General features: G+C 58.3%; 8 protein-coding genes across 8 annotated transcripts; 2 read left to right on the plus strand and 6 right to left on the minus strand.

Moving 5' to 3' along the window:
• Positions 1 to 102: 102 nt before the first annotated feature.
• Positions 103 to 927, minus strand: B0H18DRAFT_1112275 (uncharacterized protein; the record flags this gene model as incomplete). Its single annotated transcript, XM_048032790.1, has 1 exon — positions 103 to 927. One exon carries the CDS (start codon positions 925 to 927, stop codon positions 103 to 105), a length of 825 nt encoding a protein of 274 aa, XP_047900905.1.
• Positions 928 to 1196: 269 nt separating this feature from the next.
• Positions 1197 to 2195, minus strand: B0H18DRAFT_1112276 (uncharacterized protein; the record flags this gene model as incomplete). The annotated part of the gene is made up of 1 exon (XM_048032791.1): positions 1197 to 2195. One exon carries the CDS (start codon positions 2193 to 2195, stop codon positions 1197 to 1199), a length of 999 nt encoding a protein of 332 aa, XP_047900906.1.
• Positions 2196 to 2776: 581 nt separating this feature from the next.
• On the minus strand, positions 2777 to 4208 carry B0H18DRAFT_1080873 (PLC-like phosphodiesterase; the record flags this gene model as incomplete). Its single annotated transcript, XM_048031292.1, has 10 exons — positions 2777 to 2961; positions 3038 to 3113; positions 3175 to 3250; positions 3314 to 3441; positions 3531 to 3590; positions 3669 to 3784; positions 3837 to 3863; positions 3926 to 3973; positions 4029 to 4107; positions 4164 to 4208. 10 exons carry the CDS (start codon positions 4206 to 4208, stop codon positions 2777 to 2779), a joined length of 840 nt encoding a protein of 279 aa, XP_047900907.1.
• An 864-nt stretch (positions 4209 to 5072) lies between these two features.
• On the plus strand, positions 5073 to 7448 carry B0H18DRAFT_1080874 (molybdenum cofactor biosynthesis protein; the record flags this gene model as incomplete). The annotated part of the gene is made up of 9 exons (XM_048031293.1): positions 5073 to 5103; positions 5167 to 5387; positions 5457 to 5647; positions 5689 to 5849; positions 5907 to 6010; positions 6069 to 6171; positions 6229 to 6763; positions 6812 to 7148; positions 7212 to 7448. The coding sequence occupies 9 exons, from the start codon at positions 5073 to 5075 to the stop codon at positions 7446 to 7448; spliced, it is 1920 nt and encodes a 639-aa protein (XP_047900908.1).
• B0H18DRAFT_965483 (Spc19-domain-containing protein) lies at positions 7153 to 8376 on the minus strand. The gene is made up of 6 exons (XM_048043266.1): positions 8156 to 8376; positions 8029 to 8106; positions 7829 to 7975; positions 7616 to 7777; positions 7505 to 7556; positions 7153 to 7433 (listed from the first exon to the last, which is right to left on the minus strand). The coding sequence occupies exons 1-5, from the start codon at positions 8318 to 8320 to the stop codon at positions 7530 to 7532; spliced, it is 579 nt and encodes a 192-aa protein (XP_047900909.1). The 5' UTR covers positions 8321 to 8376; the 3' UTR covers positions 7153 to 7433; positions 7505 to 7529.
• A 719-nt stretch (positions 8377 to 9095) lies between these two features.
• B0H18DRAFT_949547 (alpha/beta-hydrolase) lies at positions 9096 to 11577 on the minus strand (the record flags this gene model as incomplete). The annotated part of the gene is made up of 13 exons (XM_048041906.1): positions 9096 to 9409; positions 9460 to 9685; positions 9736 to 9816; positions 9871 to 10113; positions 10166 to 10280; positions 10341 to 10471; positions 10527 to 10666; positions 10719 to 10767; positions 10823 to 10891; positions 10944 to 11011; positions 11062 to 11185; positions 11238 to 11443; positions 11493 to 11577. 13 exons carry the CDS (start codon positions 11575 to 11577, stop codon positions 9096 to 9098), a joined length of 1851 nt encoding a protein of 616 aa, XP_047900910.1.
• A 1589-nt stretch (positions 11578 to 13166) lies between these two features.
• B0H18DRAFT_866690 (uncharacterized protein) lies at positions 13167 to 14506 on the plus strand (the record flags this gene model as incomplete). Its single annotated transcript, XM_048039798.1, has 4 exons — positions 13167 to 13561; positions 13610 to 13774; positions 13830 to 13991; positions 14044 to 14506. The coding sequence occupies 4 exons, from the start codon at positions 13167 to 13169 to the stop codon at positions 14504 to 14506; spliced, it is 1185 nt and encodes a 394-aa protein (XP_047900911.1).
• An 8-nt stretch (positions 14507 to 14514) lies between these two features.
• On the minus strand, positions 14515 to 15529 carry B0H18DRAFT_949549 (mitochondrial genome maintenance MGM101-domain-containing protein; the record flags this gene model as incomplete). The annotated part of the gene is made up of 4 exons (XM_048041907.1): positions 14515 to 14553; positions 14603 to 14813; positions 14866 to 15013; positions 15067 to 15529. 4 exons carry the CDS (start codon positions 15527 to 15529, stop codon positions 14515 to 14517), a joined length of 861 nt encoding a protein of 286 aa, XP_047900912.1.
• Positions 15530 to 15766: the final 237 nt, after the last annotated feature.

A 15766-nucleotide genomic window follows, 5' to 3' on the forward strand; every position in this document is an offset into this window, starting at 1 on the left:
ACAACGCAGAGCACGATAGATCAGCCTCGCGCAGCATCCCCACAGGCCGATACGCGACCACTCACGAAAACACGAGACTGCAGCGCACCGCAAAGCAGCTTGCTATGCCCCCCACTCCTCCCATCCCCCACCCACATACCCAGGTCTCGCACTCCACCCAGGGCCCCTCATCCGCTCCTCCCTCGACGCGCCCATACTCAAGCCCGCCCCGCTCCCCGTCCCCGCCGCACCGAGCAACCACCCTGTCCACCACCCCCCCTCCTCCTCGTCCCTCCCCTTGCCCTTGCCCTTCCCCTTCGCCCTCGCCGCGCCCCGCGCCCGCTCCTTCCCCTTCAGCTTGTCCCGGAACCTGCTCGGCGCGCCGTCCGGCTTGCTCCCCGCGTAGCTCTCGGGCAGCTCCGCGAACGAGATGCGCTTCGGCGTCGACCGCCCGGAGGACGCCGTGCTCGCGCCTGCGCTCACGCTGCCCCGCCGGAGGCCCGGGACAGCCATGCTCAGGTGCAGCCCGGCAAACGGCTCGGGGAACCCGGTGATGAGGGGCGTGGGCGGGGCGGTGGCCATGGGTGTTGGGGGCGCGGAGCGGTTCTTGAGGACGGATTGGCGGGGCGGGGACGGTGGGCGGGTGGATGAGGAATGGCGGGCCTTGGTGAAGAGCCGCGAGATGGAGGCGGTCGCGTTGGAGGTGCCCGAGATGGGTGCGACGGTCGGTGGGGCGAGTAGAGAGGGCCGGGGCACAGGCAGCGACGAGCTCTTGCTGCTGCTCGGCGACGTTGCGGACGGGGGCTGCTTGCCGAGGATGGTGCGCAGCGACTCGAGTGTGCGGTCTACGTGCAGCGTTTCGGATGATGATGAGGACGATGAGGCGGATAGCTCTTCGATGGGCGGGGTCATAGGCCGGGGTGCGTGGGGAGGGGTGGTGGTGCGCATGGGCGTGAGCGATCGCGATCGGAAGGAAGGAGACGTTGTCGCGGCGGGTGGTGATTTTGACTGCCTCACTCGGCGGACGGTCTTTGAGCTGGAACTCGTGCTTGAGCTTCTACCACTGCGCGTCATGATCGAGAAGCGCGGCGACGAGGACACGGAGCCGGATGGGCCTGCGGCAGGAGGCGAGACTACGTAAGAAGATAGCACGTCGACTATACTCTTTGTCGAGTCCGATGGTTTCACCGATATTTCGCGGCTGGTGTCGGCGGTAGTTATTTGTGAAGGTAAGGGGTAGGCGGAAGGTGCACGGTGGTCCGCAAGCCCAGTGTGGGCGGCAGCTTGATGGAGTCTGGGTCATCCGTAGAGTCGACATAGATAGTCAGAGCTCGCGGGGCCGGTGCGACGAAATGACTCCGATCGTGGTTTGAATATTCAAGATGGGAGCCGCCCATACTATCCAGCGACGGTCTGCGCAACGAAGGCCTTCTGCGGACCTGCACGCGTTCCTCGGCGCCCACAGTGGGTGGACCCTTGCTGAAGTTGTCTCCGAAGCTAGACGCGGGGGCGCTCTTGCTCAGGGAATGCACTTCCACCTTGGACAGCTGCTCCGCCTCGTCCTCCTCGTCCCTCTCCTGGAGGTCCACCAGATCCTCGACGCTCCGGTAGATCTCGTCGAGGTCGTCCACCCACCCCTCGTGCACGCCGCGGTTTGCGCTCACGCGGCGCGAGAGCATCTGCGCGCGCGCCTCGAGCGAGAGGTCCGCCATGGGGTCGTCCTGGAGCACGGCAGACAGGCTGCTCTGTGTGGACATGGACGACTGGAGTAGCGTATTGGACATTTCGAGCGCGTGCACGCTGCGCGCGAGGAGCGAGTCGAGATAAGGATCGCTGCTGCCGGCCGTGCTGTGCTGACGCCAGTGCGTCTGCGAGGAGCTCGAGTACGTCTGCGCCTGCGGGTACGCGCGCGCGGATTGCAGCTGCGAGTGTGGGCGGCGGACGCGGTTGGTCCGGGGGGAGGTGAGGTTGGGGAGAGGCGGCTGTACGTAGACAAGATCGTCCTCGTCGGAATCAGTGTCTGCATCGGCCTCCTCGGCACTGTCTGGGTAATCTGGGGGCTTGTCTGAGTCCGACATGTCCAGGGACGCATGCCTGGACCAGGGCGGCGAGGTATATGGCGGTAGGGTTGTCACTGTGGAGTCGGACGAGAGGCGCAGGGCGGATATCCGTTTGCGGTGCCGGCCGCGAGTGGGACGGATGCCAGGGGAGTTCATGGCTGCTCTTTATATGGAGTCCTAGAGTCGCCACAGCACAGATTGCGGGCACTAGGGAGAGCAGGGGCGGCAGGGCCTTCAAGGAGAGTGAGTGAGTGCGAAGGTGAGCTGCCAGGTGCCGCCGTCGCTGGGTGGCACAAATTGAGTGTAACACGCGCCGCTGATAGGACCCCAATTACCCCGATCTTCGTCTAATCGCGGATGCGACCCTTAGTAGGAGGTCGGTAGGGCCCCCGAAGACTGCCAACGTCCAATCCTCAACGTCGTTCGCAACGATGAGCAACGATGTTCGGCGCCCCAGGTCGGTATGTGGCCAAGGCGCGTTGTTGCGTAAGTTCACTCTCTTTCCGCCGTGACGCCTCAGGTCGGATCGGTGGGCGGCCATACTCGGTTCACCATCCGACGCGTGTCACGATATCTGTCGGACGTCCGTGTCATACACTCATCACACGCACTGGCAACACCAGAGTGGAAAGAGATTACGGTGTCTATGGATGCGGACAACACTACTAAGTCTATGGTCGGTGCGAGCGGTATGGAGAATAGCAGAGCGAAGCAGAAGCAGAACAAGGGACCGAGGATCATGCAGAGGCAGACACGCGCGGGGCAGCCGGCGTCGCATCCTGCACCTCCTGGAACGGCCCGACAAACGACTCGATATACGCGCGCGAGGAACGTGCGCCGAGCCGCGTCGCGGGCGTGTAGAACTTCCACGAGGTCCAGAGGAACGTGCGGCCGTACTGCGCCGCTATCTTGTCGTAGTCCACTAGAAGGGGAAAGCGCAGAGGTCATGAGCACACCGGTGTCCCCCGCAGTGATAGGCTTTGCCCGAGATCGCTCACCGTACAGGGCGTTCCGGAGATCGAGCCACACCTTCGTGACGTCGGTCAGGATGACGTCCACCCCCCATCTCACGGCCTGGGCACGTTGGTAAGACCGCTTGGCCAATCGCGTGCGAGCTCGCAGAGCGTGTCCTCACCTCAACCATCTCTACGGGCTCGTTCACGGTCCACACCATGATCTTCTTTCCCGACGCCTTGCACGCTTTCCTGAACCTGTCGACCAGTGTACGCGTGGTTAGCTCGGAGAAACCACGAATCACGGAGGCAGTCGCGTACTTCTCGCCTTCAACGGTGGCCAGTACGGCGAACTTGACGGAGAACACGTCGACGCTGTCCCAGAAGTACTTGCGCGCAATCTCGGTGCTCTCGCCAATGTACGAGCGTCGGCAATACGGCAAGTGCGTCTTCGCATGGGGGATGAAGGTGGTGTGCCACAGGCCGACCAGGATGCGCGGGCAAGGTCGGTCTCCCAGTTCGGCTGAGCCGAGATGACCTTGTGCATGAGGGCGAACAACCGCGCGGGGTTGTTCTGCACCTTCACATCGACGTTGAACTTGACGTGACTGTTTCAGGCTGAAGGATGCCGATGTGAGCAACGTGGCTGCAGTCCCGAAGGAAGTGCGTGAATCACCCTCATGAGAAGCTCGACCGTCTCCGCAAAGGTCGGGATGGACTGCTTCGGTTCCTTCATCGTCCTCAAGAGCTCCATGCCCTCCTGACCGTACCAATTCTGCTCTCTGATCAGCCCTGCGCATGACGTGTCAGTCCCATAACAACCTATCGCCAGTGCGCCACCCACCTGTCCCATTCGTCGTCCTGTCCAATGCTGGAACGTTCATTTACAAGGGCGTCAACGCGCAGAACAGCCAAGGAGCCGTGGGCACTTACACGGGTCATGGAACATGACAACAACGTCATCTAGGGAGACGTGGACGTCTGCTCACAAGTGTTACGGACTGCAACACCGTCTAACTGCCCTATGAAAAAATACCGCTCTCAATGCCCTCCGCGCCGTCGCGGATGGCCTTCTCGAAGCTCGCCAGGGTGTTCTCTGGGAAGGTGGCGGAAGCCTGCGCGTGCGGGGTCAGTGGCGGCGCGACGTGTAGAGGAGGGACGGGCAACTGACACCACGATGGCCCCAGCACTCGGGCAGCGCCTTGTTCGAGGACATGGCGAACGAGGGGGAGAAGAAGGAGTGGGTAGAGTGCGACAGACGACGACCGCGAGACGGGACTCGGGGCGGGGGAGAGAGAGAGCGAGAGGGGTATATATACCGCCCCGGGTGGCCGGAGACAGACCGAGAGACGTGGGCTGGCAGAGACTCCGGGCATGCCCTCCTGCGGCAAGTGGAGACGGCCGTGCGTGCGCTCCAGAACACCCGGAGAGAGGCCATGGTGGCACGCGTAACGCAATAGGAGGCCGCCATAAATCTCGTTTTCGCCGCCCCGCTAAGCGAACGTGCGAGGCCGTCCTCCTGATCCCTCCTGCGACGCACATTCGCCTCCCCACCCCCGGGCCACGCCGGCTGCCCCTGCTACCGCCGCCGTGTACCTCGCGCGGGGCACATGGCGCGTCCATCATGCCTGCACACTGCAGGGACGGGCAGGGCGCGTCGGGGCGCGCACTGTGCAGTGGCGCGAGTGTCCGTTTTGGGCGCGCGTTCTATCGGAAACTCTATCGACCTCCGTTAGCCTTTCCGTTCTTACGTCCATCCTGCCCTCACCAGCCAGCCCACCGCGGTCCAGGCTTCTCAGCTGGTATATCTCGTGAGCATCAACACACTTTTGCCCCGCGCCCGCAATACATCCACCGTCCGAGGTGGGAACACGCCCGTCCGTCGCGTACGGTCGCTGATGCACGGTGCTACAATTGCAGGCCCCTCACCATAGACAGAGGTCCTGCCGCACGCTTATCGGAGCCGACTCAGTGCAGGTAACCTCCGCTCTCTGTTCAGGACTCTGTATCCTACAAAATCCTCTTTTCTAACAAACCATCCGCTTGGCGATCCAGTCGCCGCATTAAGATCGCATTCAGAATGTCGCAAGCCCGAGTGGCCATCCTCACAGGTCAGCTGTGCGATCTGCAGCAGTCAGACATGCGCTGAGCCGTGCACGCGGGCGTCGGTGCAGTGAGCGACACCGCCGCGGCGGACACCACCCTGGACAAGTCCGGGCCCACCATCCGCGAGGTCCTCGCCGGCGCAGGCTACGAGTGTAGGCACCTGCTCGTCGTCCCCGACGACGAGCCCCGCATCCGGCACACCGTGCAGACGTGGGCCGATCAGGGCGATGTCGACTGGATCGTCACCACTGGCGGGACCGGGTTCGGCGTGCGCGACCGCACACCGGAGGTGCGCACTCCGCTCGCGCGAACGTCTCCCTTCTGCGGTATCCTAATGAGCCCGAATAACTCGTTGTAGGCGATCCGCCCGCTCATTGAGAGAGAAGCCCCGGGGCTTGTGCACCTCATGATGGCAGCATCGCTGCAGAAGACACCTATGGCTGCTCTGGCACGTCCCGTGGCAGGCACGGTAAAAGATACGCTTGTGGTAACGCTCCCAGGCAGCGTAAAGGCCGTCAGAGAGAACCTCGAAGCGTTACTCGGGGAAATGTTATCGAACACGCTCTGCAGCTTGTCAAAGGCGCATCCAGTAGGAAGCTGCATAGTGATGTGCCAGGCGCCAGTGCCGTCAATGAATCCGTACAGTCTGAGCACACTCATGCCCACCACCACCATCATCATCACCACCATGACCATGACCACCATGCGCCTCAGCCCAGGACTGCGCTGTCGCATGACCCCTCACAACCAGGTTGGTAGGATGAATGTTCGGGATTGCATGCGCCTTCTCATACGAATCCGCATATAGTGACGACTCGGCATCGGGAATCGCCATATCCTCTAGTTACTGTTGAAGAAGCGCTAGCGTCCATCCTGAAGGAAGTTGAGCCGCTGAGTATTGCAGAGCAACCAGTGCGCCAAGACATGCCTTTATTCTTCAGCATGAACACATTGTGAGGTCTGTTCACAGGTCACACCACAACTCAAGGGGCATGTCCTCGCCGAAGACGTGCATGCGCCTCAGGACGTTCCTTCCACATCGACCACCAGCGTAGATGGGTACGCCCTCCGCTGTACGCAGTCCCCCTTGACCACTGTTCCTCAACTACAGCTCACTCGCATCCCCTAAGCCACCGACCCGCCAGGCATCTACAAAGTCGTCACCGCCAAAACGCACAACCTCTCCGACGCCCTTCCCGCAGGGACGATCTTCCGCATCAACACAGGCGGGCCGCTCCCCGCCGGCGCGGACACGATCATCATGGTCGAGGACACGCGGCTGCACAGCACGCACAAGGACGCGACCGGCGCGGACGTCGAGGAGGCGGCGGTCGAGACGCTCGTGGCCGTGCCCCCGGGCGAGAACGTCCGCGCGCCCGGGAGCGACACGCGCCAGGGCGCGCTCGCCCTCGAGCACGGGCAGGTGCTCCACGCTGCGGGCGGGGAGATCGGCACCCTGGCGTTTGTGGGCAGGCGGCGCGTGCGGGTGTACGCGAAGCCGGTGGTGGCACTGCTGAGCACGGGGAACGAGCTGCTGGACTTGCAGGACCCGAAGCCGATGCTCGGTGAGTGGGGCGGGATTTGGGATACCAACCGGCCGTCGTTGCAGGCGGTGTTGGAGGGGATGGGGTATCGGGTCATAGACCTGGGCATCGTACCCGACGAGTGGGTTTTCAGGTCCCTGACATGGATCCCCTTATTGACGGACTGCAGTCTCGACGCGCACGTCGCCGTCCTGAAGCAAGGCCTCGAGGAGGCCGACCTCCTGCTCACGACGGGCGGCACGTCCATGGGCGCAAGCGACCTGCTCAAGCCCGTCATCGAGCGGCACCTCGGCGGGACGATCCACTTCGGGCGCGTCAAGGTGAAGCCCGGCAAGCCAACAACCTTCGCCACCGTCCCGACGCCCGCCGGACGCGTGCCCGTGTTCGCGCTCCCCGGCAACCCTGCCTCCGCGCTCGTGACGTTCCATATCTTCGTGCTCCCCGCACTGCGCATGCTGGGAGGCTGGCCCGAGGCGCAGTGCCAGCTGCCGCGCGTGAAGGTTCAGGTAGGTGACACTTTGAAGCTGTGGTATCATTGGGTATAGTCTAAGGGGTACACCTTGGTATAGCTACGCGACTCCATGCGCCTCGACCCTCGACTGGAGTACCACCGCGTGGTCATCAAGGCCGGCTCCGGCGGATTGGTGGCGTACAGTACGGGCGGGCAGCGCTCCAGCAGGGTGGCAAGCCTCAGCGGAGCGAACGGTCTGGTCGCCCTCCCTCCACGAGCCTCCGAAGGGCCGTCCGAGCTGAAGGCGGGCGAAGTGGCCGAGGCGGTCGTCATCGGGGAACTGCAGATGCAATGAAGAAAAGCACGGTTGATGATCAATGCATAATAGCAAAAAAAGCAATCCTAACTGACTGTGAACCCCGAGAAGTGAGCTTGATCATCTCTTCTTCATTGCTGCGAGCTCCTGCAGGACAGACACGCAATGTGAATCCTGGATGGCTCGCGAGCAACTCAAATACGCACCAACTCGTCGATTTCCCTGTGTAAAGCCGCCGCATCATCTTCGAGCTTCTCGCGCTGCCTGGAGAGCATCTGGATTTTCCTAATGTCTAGCTTCGACATCCCCGCCGTATTGATAGTGACCGCCGTTCGTGAGGATGGCCGCTTTGACATGGACGCTTCGACCTGATTGACGTTCCAAGACCAGTTTCACGAGCAGTGAATAGAAAATCCGACCTTAGCTTGCAGCATGCTCTCCCTCTTTAGCAGGATCTGAAGCCCCTTCTCCGCCCTGGAGATCAACTCGTTAATCTGTGGCTCAATTTCGTCTGTGAGGTCGGCCTTGTATCTCCTGATGGTTGCCTCTTCAGTGAGTAGAAATATCTAAGCGTATTTCAGTAAGATACGCCCGGAGTGGGACAGAGTAAGGGACAGACCCGCTCATTCTCCAGCACCTTTGTGATGCGGGGCAGGTCGTAGGTGCCCTCACGGACGACCTTCTGCGCTTCCCTCGCCTGCATAGAAGTCAAAGACTGAGACATAGCCACACCTCGTAGTGCTCACCTCCTCGCAACAATCCTCCATGGCAAGCACACATTCACGTAGAAAAGGGCTGCAGACAGCGTTGTCCGAACGGTACAGCTCCGGAGCGCTCGTGAAGACGGATTCCCGCGGAGCATAGCGAGGATGCACAGAGAGTCGAGAGACGCGGTGACTTCTGTCCACCATATTCGCCAGTGCGTCCTGAGGTCGGCGAGGCGTCGAGCACAGTGCGAATGGGATGCGTTGAACTCGCGACGGGCGCTGGACGCGTCTGTGGCACCGCGTCGCGCCGGAGCTCGCCCTAAACCAAACTCCGCCCGCGCCCTGGATATAAGGGCGCGCAAATTTGTCGCCGTTCTCCCAGTGTCCGTCCGACTTCCGAACCGTTAGCCTCGCGCGCAGAGGTCTGCCTCTGAGTGACGTCTTTCTAGTCGGCGGAGCGAGGCGTCCTTCGGGGTGCTCACAAGAGCGAGTGCGTCTTCCCTGTTCCCTCTCGCCACGGCTGAGTCCACTTCGGTGTCGACTCGCTGGAGGGGTCGAGCGGGGGATGCACGGTGTTATATTCCTGTACCTCCTGTACCCGCCCGTCTCCGGATGGGTTGCGACTATGTCGCTTTGACAGTCCGGTGAAACCATAACACAGACATCCTCATCCATGCAATACGTATGTAAGTTAGCAATCACTGGTTGCGTCTGCCCTACATGTATGCACCAGTATATCCCATCCTTGTCTACTATTAGTGTGGGTATCCAGAATACCATCTCTGTCGTCGAGCGACTACCACAAACCTGTTTGAACACGCATAACGCGTCGGAACACGACTCATTTTGTGAGCACAGGCACCTGTACTTAACGCCCTAACGAGGAGACTACTGCAAAACTGACATGGACATAGAGCGACCATATATCTCCAGAACCTCAATTAACTCGAGATCATAAATTACTGCACGAAATGAAACATCACTGCCCTGTCCTAGGCGTCCTCAAATCCTCATCATCGCCCACTATGCTGAATATCGCCCCTTCGTTCGGAAGTTCCTGCGCCCGCTCCTTCCCCTTGGCCTGCTTGTACGGTGCCTCATCATCCCTGTCGCCATGGCCGTTCACATCCGTCATACTCGTCGCGAGAGGGATGTTCTCTTCCGCGGTCGAGTCGTCCGTCGTGACCTGCAGCCCACGCAGTCTGCTCCGGCGGTAGCGCCACCAGATGAAGCCAGCGATGAAGATCGAGATGATAGCAAGCACCATCGCTGCAGAGCCGGCATTGTAGTACGCTAGCGAACGAGATCAGCACCGAGGAATGAGGGCTAAGACAGACGCATACCTTCCCACTTGGCCTTGTCCTGCTCGGGAGTCTCCGAGGGTGTAGCGCTTGCACTTGGGATGTTGCCCAACAGCTCAGGTATAGGCTTGCTGTTGTCGCCGACAGCACTTGGGATCCGCGCGGAGCCATCAAGAATCATACTGAAGTTGGCGCCCATGAAGCGCAGAATCATATCGTGAGTGATATGTGGTGCGTCGAAACCAACCATATGTGACGCGTTGAAGATCTAGCCGTAAGGTCAGAGTCTCGTATGCAGTAGAGGTGTTCAGAACGGACCTTAGCATAAGTGAGGTTCCGTGACGAGACCCAGGTCCCAGCAGATGTTCCGTTGACTGACCATGGTTCTGTCTTGACAGTCTGTCATCGCCCCTATCAGTCCCCTGCCCAAGTTCTACGCCGTGATTTTCATACCCCAAGTCCAGTGGCACCGTTCCACGACATCGCCTGAATGAGGTTCTCAATCCCGACGTAGTTGCAGATGAGGTCTTGGTCGCCAGCAAACAACAAGATCGGTATTTTGGCGAGTACTCTAGGGATGACCGTGATAGCGGATGGAGAGCTGGCTGTGTTGAAGGCATGGTGGATCGTTCCTCTGCACTCTGTCCAGGTTTGCGACGCTTCAGATGCGTGAATGGCGCGTACGACTTCGGGGCGCTGTTCTAAGTGTTAGCACTTCGGCAAGATGTCGCGCAGCGGACTAGCCTACCTGAAGGTAGGTGTACATATGCTTCAAATCTGGTGGCCAGTTCATGCCGCAGGCGGGCGACTCGTCTTGAAGCCGCACGTCGTAGATGTTGAGACACATCTCCTTGCCATTGACTCTGTCCACGTAACGTAACAGTCAGCGACGGGCATTGTTTGCGACAGGACCATATGCTCACTTTCGCGTCTTACTCTTGATGACTTCATGCATGACACCCTCACAGATATTGACCTTGACAGGTTCGTGATCCTTGTGCTTATCCAACTCCTTCATGCAATTGTCCGTCGCTTCCTTCCCGTGCTTCCATTCCTGTTGTGCGCGAGTATGAGTCGCTGAGTTAGCATCACTCAGTAAGATGACTCACATCGGACTTCTCTTCAATTAGGCCATGCTTGACTGCATACTGGAGGAAGGAGGGATACTGGTGACGGCCATCTATCCAGCCATTACCGATCGCTGCTCCGCGTAATGGCATGTTCAATGTGGAGTTTAGGATGGCATCCGCTGCGGAACGGGTAAGTGACATGTCAGTGGCCTGAGCACACGGGTAACAAACCAAAGTATGGTATGTATTGCCCGGCGAAGCTCTCGCCCGCTAAATATGTCTGTATCAGAAATATGAGACCACAGCCGCAAATGACGAACTGATATGACACCTACGTCGACGTCTTTATATTCGGGAAATACATCATAGAAGTTCTTCAAAAACTCCACCATGTGTGCTGCCGCCTGTAGGATGTATTAAGACTCTGCTTTGGGTCGAGTAGAAATTGCCACGTACATCGGAGAGTTCATGCAGATAATGGTCTGACGAGGTGTACGAGAAGCCTGCCCCTGCGGGTTGATCGACTGCATGACACGGTAAGACTAGAGTCGACGTGGAAGAGACCGCGACGCACCGTAGACCATAGTCGTGTACTCTTCCCAGCCCCCTTCAATGACATTCAGGCCACCCTTGCCGTCTAGCCGCCAGGGACCAACTTCCATCATTAGACCATCGAAGGATGAGCATCCTGGACCACCCTTTGCTGGTTGTGAGCACACGGAACGTCAATGACATAGTGGGTGTACGGACATTGAACCAGAACATAAGTCGCTCCTTGTCCGCCATTCGCCGATTCTTGATCATGAGAAAGAATAGGTGTGCGGTGACTTCAGTGTCTGGTACATTGGTAGCATTCGGGTCGGACGGTAGATGACCGGAGAACATGTGCAATGGATGATTCACATCTTGGTGCAGCCCGGGTAGGGAACGGACATAGAAGGAGGCTGCTGATGGTACTATTACGGAGTTAGCAGCGTCGGATCCCTTTCATACGCGTGCACTCACCATCTGTAGGTGCTGCAGCAATATGCCAGATGAGCCAGAGTGGCAAGACTGCCCAGAGCAATCTGAGGGGTGACGCGTAGAGCATCCCGCAGTATTCCTCGCACCAAACAGGTCACAGCCGTCGGATCGCCAAGCACAGATGGTCCTTATAGGGTCGTCGTAGGGATCCACGTCAGTTCAAAAAGGAGACATGAACTCAGGCAGATGTGCGACCAGGAGCCTGCGAGCGTTGCACCGCCGCCGTAGAGCACGACCGCACGCTCCCGCGCTACTGCCGGTCGCGTAGGCGCCCATCGCTGAAACACAGCAAACTAAACTGGCGGAAGCAAATATAGAACCGGTACGGTTGCCCGATAGTCCGAGGCCGAGCATTTTGCACGACGCGCCTCAGCCACATCGCGTCGCTCGTCCTCCGCCTCCTCCATATCCTCCGGAACTCACGCAATACTCACGCTACAGCCATAAATGCATTCCTACTGCACCGAGAGCACTGTGAACGTCAAAAAAGAGGTACTGGTAAGTCCATACTGGCCTGAAACCTCTTGAGAAAGCTCGACCCCGGGAAGTGGTAAGCGCCCGACAACGCCGCGACTCGCTCGGACTCGAAGTCTAGAGGACATAACTGTATGATGACTATGGTGCATGGATATTTGATACAAGTATGTGGGATGTCGAACAGGTATACAGATCATGATCATAGGGTTGTACGACCCTCGGCACCAACATCGCAGTGTGCGTCCGGCAGGCCCAGTGAAATCTTACTGTTACTATACAGTGTAAGGCTTTCTGAGGCTCACGGTGTAGGCATCCAGTCCTCAGCATTCAGTACTTCAGTGCACATGCTATGTCTGGTGGTGATGGAGTGATGTATGCGTACAATTTGAGACACTATATATTTCTCTTTGTCGATATACACGAAGGCCTGCGGCACAGTACGACTCCGAGACAACATTATAATGCTATCACTCACCTGTTACAGCCACGAATACATGTGAAAGCCCCACAGTGCTTCCCCTCGCTGTGCTCTCTGTGGCGGTTGAATTCGCAGATCAGGTACTGTGCCTGCAATGCTGTTCAGTCTGAGAACATGGGCCGCTCCGATTCGAGCCGCACCCGTAGTCTGAGAAGTAAAGACACAGTGTGTGCATATGATGACTCACCATATATTATATCCTTTTCCCTGCAGAGCACCTTTCCGATCCTGCCTTTAGTCTATCCAGAAAGGTGTACATAGGTACTATCCTCCAGACGTGCGCACGAGTCGCGTCGGGCGCTTACCACTTCCCGGGGTCGTCGAGCTTTCTCGAGAGGTTTCAGGCCAGTATGGACTTACCAGTACCTCTTTTTTGACGTTCACAGTGCTCTCGGTGCAGTAGGAAGGCATTTATGGCTGTAGCGTGAGTATTGCATGAGTTTCAGAGGATATGGAGGAGGCGGAGGACGAGCGACGCGATGTGGCTGAGGCGCGTCGTGCAAAATGCCCGGCCCCGGACTATCGGGCAACCGTAAACCGGGGAATTGGATTTCCCTTCAGAGACTTATCGCCTCCTTTCCAGCCCAGGCACGCTTCCTTTCTAGGGCTTATCATCGTAACGCGCACCATGCTGCCTCCGAGGTATTGTCTTGGTCCAGCGGAGCATACGACGTGCTCACCCTTCTCTCTTTTCCTTCACCATGAAGCTTCTACCGGTGCTGTCTGCCTCGCTCGTATTTGCGCTCTCTGCCAGCGCGCAGTACTTCTCCGAAGGATGGAAGCCCGGCCAACCTATAGCAGAGGAGGTCCGCCCGACGCAAGTCTTCCATCGAGTGCAGCAGCCCGTGCCGACGCAGGAGGGCAAGGCGCCTGGATTCAGCTTCAAGAACGTGCTCACGTCTGGACCGGTGGACTTTATTGCGTCCAAGATGGGCGTGAACATGACGGAGAAGCTTGCGCAGGCGGAGGCACTGGCAGAGTCAGAAATATGGGATCCGCGGATACCCCTAATCACGGATGGCAACTATGGAGAGGTCATTGTGGAGGAACCGCTGACGCTAGAGGAGGAGGCTGAGCGTGTATGGTTCTTGGTAATGTGCGCGCAACGTCCTCAGACTGTAAATGCTGGCTAAGACTGCTGTAGCTCGGTTTCGAAGGGCGGGAAGAACGCCCTCTCCCAGAAACTCGACGACTCCTTCGATAAGGCTTTCAACGAATCCGTCATTGCTGGTGACCTGCCAAACGTCCGCTGGGGACGCGTGGATTACCTCAATGTCACGTATATCACGACGAAATGGTCAATCTGGCAGTGAGTCTAGGCAGTATTGCATTCCCGTCTTGGTCCTGACCTCCGTGACATGAAGGGCACCATACTTGGTCGTCTTGACCGAGCGCGGGCAGACGTTACGTTTCTACAAGACAAATGTTGTCAGGCTTGAGCCAGAGATGCTTCGTGATTTCCTCCTCCAGGAGAGATGGCGCGACAACCAGCCGTGGGACTCGCCTTTCGCTCCCGGCGGATCCTGGTACGTTTGATTCCCTCAGGCTCCAGTTTCGTTATTGACGCGTCTGTAATAGGGAACCTGCCTTGCACCATATCAGCTTGGCTCTCAAGCGCTTTTACGAGTTCCTCATCCTCTTCCCCAAATGGGTCCTCATGATTGCCTCTGGTGCAATTGCCAACCTCGTGATGAAAGCGATGCACCATAATGCGGGAACTGACCAGCCGCCGCCGAGGAAGATTGAGAGTGGGACTCCACAGGATGCTGCTCCTCCCCCGAGACGACGGCTATTACAACCGAGACGACTGACACGAAATCATCCCCTTCGAAGAGCAAAGGGAGGCGCAAAAATGCAAAGAAGTAGATTACCGCTTATTTATGCCGTGTGGAGTAGATCTAGCATCATCTCATTTATCACTGTATGTAAGTTGGGAGTTGGTTGTGAGAGGCGAATCCAATGTGTCATTAATGCATCTAGTGCGAGGGTAGAGGGCCATCCGAGAATAGCGACAATGCTGAGCTTGAAGTTTACTCCTTGAACGGGTATTCAAACTTCGGCTGGTCCTTGCGTCTCCAGAGCTTTTTCCTGTAAATTGCATCAGTTAGAGGACGGCGGGGTGATGATGGACGAGCACTTGCTTCTTCTTGCTCGCCAAATGCTCAGCAAAGACTTCCACGCAGTGCTTCGCCTTGAACTCGCGAATGAAGCGCGGGTCCCAGAGCTCGCTTGCTATGCCAAGGTCCTTGCAGCAGCGCATCAAAGCATTGCTCTTGCATGCCTCAGTCGCCGTTGGTATCCCGTTGGGATCGAAGTATTCCTGTTCTCCTCGTGCAATAGCGACGAGCCTGAGAAAAAACATTAGTTCGGGAAAGAGGATGTACGCAAGGGACAGCTAACCTTCCGAGGCAGACAAGAGCATACTCTCTGCTCACGATCTTAGGTCCGACATGTGTCTCGCTTCGCGGAGCAAGGCCCCAGCCACCTGGGCCGAACGCCTTATTGAGCACGCGCCGGTACTTGATTTCCGGCAGGTATATGAGACCATCTACAGACGGAATTATTCATTGGCGCGGGAGGAAACAAGCACGACATGCATACCTGGCTTGATCTCCACGTCAAGTGGTTCAATGGGAGCCAGCAGAACGTCCGCAACCTCCCTGGAGAACGCCTGAGTCGAGAGACCAAAATAGCTCTTCGACCAGTCGGTAGGAGTACCGTCTGAGAGAGGCTGTGTATCTGGCTCAGAACCGAGTGGCGAAGGTGCGATAGTCGAAGCGAGGACCGAGGACGAGGGGACGCTCTCTGGCGGCGTAGACAGCTCTTCCGGCGGTATATCATCGACGACCACGGGGTCCGCTTTGCCAGCACTTGGACTGGGTGTCGCCGGCCTTCCCGTGCTCGTGCTAGCATTCGCTGCGGGAAACTTGGGGCGGGACGGATATGCTTTCGGCGTTGTCTTTGTGACCGGGGTGAACGGCTTGCCCGTAGAGTACGCCCTCGTGGAAAGCCTACAGGAGGATACTGTACCACAAAGCCGTCTAGCAGCAAAATGGGTAGCCATTTTGAATGTTAGGAAGGATGAAGAGAAGGTCAACGAGGTACTTATGTGCTCGGTGGCTTGCCAGTGGCCCGGCGCAGATGTGACGCGCGACTGAACGCGTTATGTCACGCGACGGCGCGTTCTCCGCGTGGGCGCCTACGCGTTCCTTGACCTTTCCGACTCGCCGCCGCTGACCTTCAAGTTTAGCCAGTACTATCACAGCAGTCGCAGCGGACTCTCGCTCTATTAGCAGTCTAT

This window comes from Fomitopsis serialis (genome assembly GCF_022376445.1).
Source record: "Fomitopsis serialis strain Sig1Antser10 chromosome Unknown B0H18scaffold_1, whole genome shotgun sequence".
NCBI lineage: Eukaryota > Fungi > Basidiomycota > Agaricomycetes > Polyporales > Fomitopsidaceae > Fomitopsis > Fomitopsis serialis.

What these genes read in the sequence shown, in the direction of transcription:
- B0H18DRAFT_965483 (XM_048043266.1), bottom strand. Translation starts at nt 8,320, where the DNA reads ATGGTGGACAGAAGTCACCGCGTCTCTCGACTCTCTGTGCATCCTCGC. An exon ending in TGGAGGATTGTTGCGAGGAG is followed by an intron (nt 8,107 to 8,155) that starts GTGAGCACTACG and finishes ACTTCTATGCAG; the next exon opens with GCGAGGGAAGCGCAGAAGGT. An exon ending in AGGTGCTGGAGAATGAGCGG is followed by an intron (nt 7,976 to 8,028) that starts GTCTGTCCCTTA and finishes AAATACGCTTAG; the next exon opens with ATATTTCTACTCACTGAAGA.